Source organism: Phalaenopsis equestris, unplaced genomic scaffold (genome assembly GCF_001263595.1).
Source record: "Phalaenopsis equestris unplaced genomic scaffold, ASM126359v1 Scaffold001218, whole genome shotgun sequence".
NCBI lineage: Eukaryota > Viridiplantae > Streptophyta > Magnoliopsida > Asparagales > Orchidaceae > Phalaenopsis > Phalaenopsis equestris.
The window spans coordinates 1-5824 of record NW_018165657.1 but is presented as its reverse complement, the minus strand read 5'-3'; the positions used below and the strand labels follow the sequence as shown (position 1 = coordinate 5824).

Sequence of the window (5824 nt, the reverse complement as noted above, 5' to 3'; positions counted from 1 at the left end):
GTGTTCGTGTTCGACTCAAAATTGACTCGTTAAAACTAAATTGAAAAAAATAGATGTAAAATGCTAGATTTGAATCCAAACCAAATGTATGAAAAAAAAGCACATAACCACGTTACCACACGAGCTGTTATGATTTAAACTTAGATAAAAATATATATAATATATTATTATATAAATAATATATGTAATATATTATTATATAAATAATTATATAACTTATTATTTTGAGATAAAAAGAGCGAGCCGAACACGAGCAAACAAAGAGTTGTTCGTGTTCGGCGGCTCATTTATAATTCGAGCTTTAAGAACTTGTTTGTGTTCAGCTCGTTTACTTAACGAACGAGTCAAACACGAGACGAACACGAGCTGTTCGCGAACAACGAGCATTTTTTACAGCTAAATGTATTATTTATGACTAAAAAAAGTATTGACTTATATTCTATCTCAACAAGAAACTATTATAGAAGTGGCATCACTCTTTGTAATGGCCAGAGAGTGGCCAATCATAAGCTCTCGTTTCATATAAGGTATACATCAAAGTGGTTTAGATTACATCAGACAGTGGCCAATCATAAGCTCTCGTTTCATATAAGGTAACCTTATATGAAACTTGCACTGTATCAAAATTAATCACCATCTTTCAATTAGGCTTGTAGAGCAATGATAACATGATAAACACATTTCATAATCTTGTCAGGGAGATGATCATTGCATTATTTGATGTGGAATGACTTAAGAGTGTGTCGTGATGATATTCATTTGATTGATAAACATGTCATGATGGTGAGGCACAAATGGGATTCATGATGGCTTGAATGTTGCAACAATCTCCTCATTGATTATCCAAAGGTATGTGTCAGATATCACCGCCCCTTTGGTTAAGAGTTGACCTAAACATTTCTAATTGGTCAGGCACAGACACATACATGTATGCTACTCAGCTGACTTCGATGATTCGATGATTTTTTATCGTAAATCATATCTTAAACTATATGACATTATATTTTAGAGGCACATTCATATGTATATCTTAAATTAGGTTTACTAACATTAGTCATACATAAAAAAATGGAAAATAGATGAGCCTTTATGAATTATCATAAGCATATTGATGCGAACATGAATTAAGCATGCAAATAGTCATACGTTACTATAGATCTTTAGTTTCTATATATTTTTACTTCAAGCTCCAACTGAGACTCAGACTCCAACCAATTATTATTTGAAAGCACTCGGTGATGGAATATTGATATATAAATACGGTGTAGTTAAATGAGTAATTGTGTTATGACTAATATTAATGATTTTAAATTTTTTCGTTTCATTACTTCTTAAAAGCAGCGGAGTTATTTCAACTATTACTTGAGAAATTCGATGACAGCCATCTTAACAACTATATATACATGTATATATTCAAGGTCTTATGTAGAAATGTTCGTCTAATAATGCCTATTTAATATAATCATCATAGTGAAGATAATATAGCAGAAAACCCTCCACATCAATCACATTGGATCATTTAATTTTTGTCAATATTGCACTATATATTTCTTTTAATCCGAATCAGTCAACTTTTTGCAGCACAAGTGAATCACTTGAAGCATGTGCATTTATATGCCGAAGTTCCACCACAACAACATATGTCATTTATACCATCACAATACCATTGTTAACAACTTCTTTAGATGAGTAGAGTAATGTTTTCAGTTGGATCACCCTATACAGAGCAATTTTAGGTTTCACTTCCAGTTCCATCTCAGCAATTATAATTCATGACACAAATCCATGACCACTTCCCTAATTCCCTTGTCCCTCCAAAATATTAGAAAAAAAAAATGAACGATGATTAGCAAATTTATAGCAATGAAATTACAACTAAGCATTTTGCATATAATGTCATGTCCATAATCAATTAATACTTAAAAAGGGCTTAAAACTAAACGTTGATATCAACATGCAAATGACATTCACCTAAACCAAATATAGCTCTAGTTATTAGAGATGTAAAAGAATCATTTAGAAAAAAAGAAGGAACCAGCAAGAAACATAGTGTAGAAACAGGGAAACAGAAAACAATTAGTCTTGAGCAACATACTAATGTGGAGCCCTCAACAGTCAGTCTCATGAGACTTAAAAGCAAGCCCTTTGACAGCATGCCTGCACTGATACCTACAATAAGAACCCAGATGTGAGCTCATGTACCATAACAAAGCGCCATTTATACCACAAATTCTAAAGATAATAAATTAAATTCAAACAAGCAAAAGAAAAATGTATGTTTTCTTTTGAATGGAAGTTCATCTGAATGCTGCCGCCCAATTTTTGTTCGAATAATAAATTACCAGATCATATCATTTGCAACCATATCTGCTAGCGAACTAGAATTAGTATTGCCGGAATTGTAATGCAAATCTTTCATGATTTGGTCACCCATCTTAGACTTAATATGCAACTTGAATGGCAGTACCTATAAAAGGTTTAAAGCACATGAACCGAATGAATAGTATTAAGCAGTTCCAGTTTCACAACAGATTGAAATCTGATACCTTTTTATTGCATCTGAAATCACGTTTGGGCAAGAAATGCAATGGTAAATTGAAGGTACAGGGACATTTAATCATCAAAAACAGCTTAGTTGGACCTAGAAAAATACTATTTGATGCTTTATTTATATTATTTTAGGAGATTTATGATGACTAGTTTAGTAGAAAACCTGAGATAGAACTTCCCGCATCATTAGACATCAATGCTCGAACAACCTGTTAAAAGAAAAACATGTATCAAGTTAAATATCTTATGACAAGATAAGCTCACAATTTAGGACACATTATTAGTTGCGGATAATGTATGTAGTTCCAAATTTCATAATGTGAGTACTCATTGCCTAATTTTTATTTATTTATGTATTTATTTTTTATTGTGAGCATGCAGTGAGCAAACAGCTATAGGGCTGTCAAAAATAGTTCTTCGTTCACGAATGACTGGTGTTCCACTCATTCAATAGCTTGTATTCGATTCATTTATTGAGCAGGCGAGCCCTATAGCTGTATTCGACACAAATAATTTTTGTACCTCTATTTATAAACGAGTCAAACATTAATAATTTTTTGTTCGATTGTGTTTTGCTCTTTTTAACATTAATTAATTAATAATTAATTAAAAATATTATTACATTAATTTTTATGTTCTATTAAAAATATTTAATTTTATTATTTTTAAAATAATTTGAGCTAATTTCAAATTGAACATAAATTAAAATTAACAAATGAATTCGAATCAAGCCGAACACGAACATGCTATTCACAAGCCATTTTGAACACAAACTTATTTCGAGCCAAGAAAATTTGAATGAGCCAAGCACGAACAAACACTCGGCTTGCTCAAACTTGGCTCATTTACACACCAACACAGATGTGCACTCCAACACCCTGCACCTAAATTGCTATGCACATAATAATTTCATGGACGCTAAAGATGTCAATGAGATGACCTTTCTTGAAAGAGCTTCTGCTACTTTGCTTTTGGTGATGTGATTCACATTGTCAGAATTAACTCCGAAATGAGAAAAGAAAATCTCGTAAACATGTTGGGGACGTGCAGGGCTTCCTCCAAGAAGGAAAGTAACCCCATGAAAATCAGGAATTCCATCAATGGCTTCCTGAAGAGCAGAAAATAAAGTAGATATGCTGCTCATCAACTTTTCCAGCTTTTTTATGCTTGATTTCACTTCATTTTTTCTCATATTAGCCTTTCTATGAAAGTAAATGTTCTTCTCCTTCCTTTCTACACCAGTACTGTGTAACAACTCCTATAAATGGGGTGGAGGAAAAAAACATATAAAGGTTAGATATTGTAAACCATAATGCGGTAATATGCTGACTGAATCGCATACCAATTGTTTATAATCTTCCTTTAGGCCATTAAATTCATGTTCAAGGTGCTGCAAAACCCTGAAAAAAGATAGCATCAATAATACCGTAAGCTTTTTATGATAGCAAAAAATCCCTTTTAAAATTTATCCAAAGGATTGAGCTCGTGAAAATTAACCATCTGATGAAGAAATATTTGTGATGCATGAAACCATTGATGAATATAAAAAAACAACCAGTCTAAGGAGAACATTTGAAATTCTCAGCAGGCATTAATCTAAGTTTAATAAGTACATAGAATTGACGCCATCACTCAATTCTTTCAATTTTATAGAAAAATTATAAATGAGACATACAAGCCAATCCAAGGTTATGCGCAACATATGATCTGGCATAAAATTAAAATGCATTGCAAGGAGTAAAATTACAGAAAAAAGGACTAGTCTTTACATGTCTAACACCTAAACTTTGGTTTTTCCAAAACTTGGTAGACTCTATCCACTCTTTCTTAAGAAAGGTTGTGGTCACATAGGGAAATACCTCAAGCCATAGTCTTGAGAGGAGCCAACAGATCCATATTGGATGTCATCATTATACTTACGCTTCAGGCAGGGCCATATGATCATTGAGGGTATTCCCAAGAAACATGTTTATGATTATTCGAACGCTCTCTCATCCCATAATGTTTTTTTTTAATATTTAAATATTTTTAATTTAAATTTATGGGGATTCATAAGTATAACAGATCCAAAGATAGATATCTTCTTCGGTTTTGTTCAGGCTCTTGAAGAGCCATCTATGCCTTTCTTTTGAGCTGATCTAAGGCAACAATGCTTTTGAGATTTAAACAACCGAGCACTGTGGGGCTGTATGGCGACGGATTTAAGGTGAAATTTAGGCAGGATTTAAGCGGAATCTTGCCCGACGATTATTTTGGACAAAATAAATCCTCTGATGCCGTAAATCAGGATTTCACGGATTCAACGTATATCACAGGTTTAGAAAATCCTATGAATCGGAGAATTTAACTTCACACACTTTGGATTTAAAGCTTAGCTCGATAACCGCTGCGACGCGGCTCAGTAACTGTCAAACAGTTTCACTGGATTTATTGAATTTATTAAATTTGTGTTAGGTAGTCGATAGTGAGCGTAAAATTTGTCGAAAAATCATGACATGAATCTTTTTGATGAAAATTTTATAAGATGGTGGTGAGAACTGCAATGCTCTATGGCAATAAATGTTAGCCTTTAAAAGAGAAGCATAAAACTAACTTATGTGTTGCCGAGATGAGGATTCTTAGGTGGATGAGAGACTTTACACTTGGAACACGTGGAGACAAAATGCGAAATGAATATATCCATGATAGGGTTGTTGTAGCTCCAGTGACGATAAAATTAGAGAGAGCAGTCTTAGATGGTTTGACCACATTAAACGTCGACCATCTGATGATCCAATTAGGAGAGTAAATGTTTTAGATTAAACTTATGTTAAGAAAGACAAACTTGGACCTAGAAAACTTGGGCATATAAAAATGATCTTAATTTATTAGAATCAAATGAAAATATGACACTCAATAGGACGCAATGGAGAAAAAGGATTCAAAAGGATTCATGTAGCCTTACCCCACTTAGTGGGACAAAGGTTTGTTGTTGTTGTTGTATTAAATGTGTTGCTAGACAGTTTTCCAGATTTAACCCAGTCATTTAGTAAATCCCGTAAATTTGGGTTTTCGGGATTTACTAATTCCTGATAATTTAAATCTCATCTGACGCTATACAACACTGCAAGTCTTTCACAGCAAAATAAACTTTCTAGTATGTGATATGGATGATAGCAAGAACTAAATCACAATCAATCTAGTATTGAGGGGCTTATAGCACAATAAAAGATTCCTGAATAATACAGTAAAAATAGCATATTAGAATTTGTTTGTCTACTCAGGTTTTCAATTC

General features: G+C 33.0%; 1 protein-coding gene across 1 annotated transcript; it reads right to left on the bottom strand.

Annotated features, from left to right (window-relative positions):
- Window positions 1-2095: 2095 nt before the first annotated feature.
- Window positions 2096-3950, bottom strand: LOC110033546 (the record flags this gene model as incomplete). The annotated part of the gene is given in 6 exon segments (XM_020737569.1): window positions 2096-2169; window positions 2343-2467; window positions 2547-2641; window positions 2714-2759; window positions 3491-3808; window positions 3893-3950. Coding segments are annotated over 6 exon segments (703 nt in total), but the record flags the coding sequence as incomplete, so codon positions are not given.
- Between the last annotated feature and the right edge of the window lie 1874 nt (window positions 3951-5824).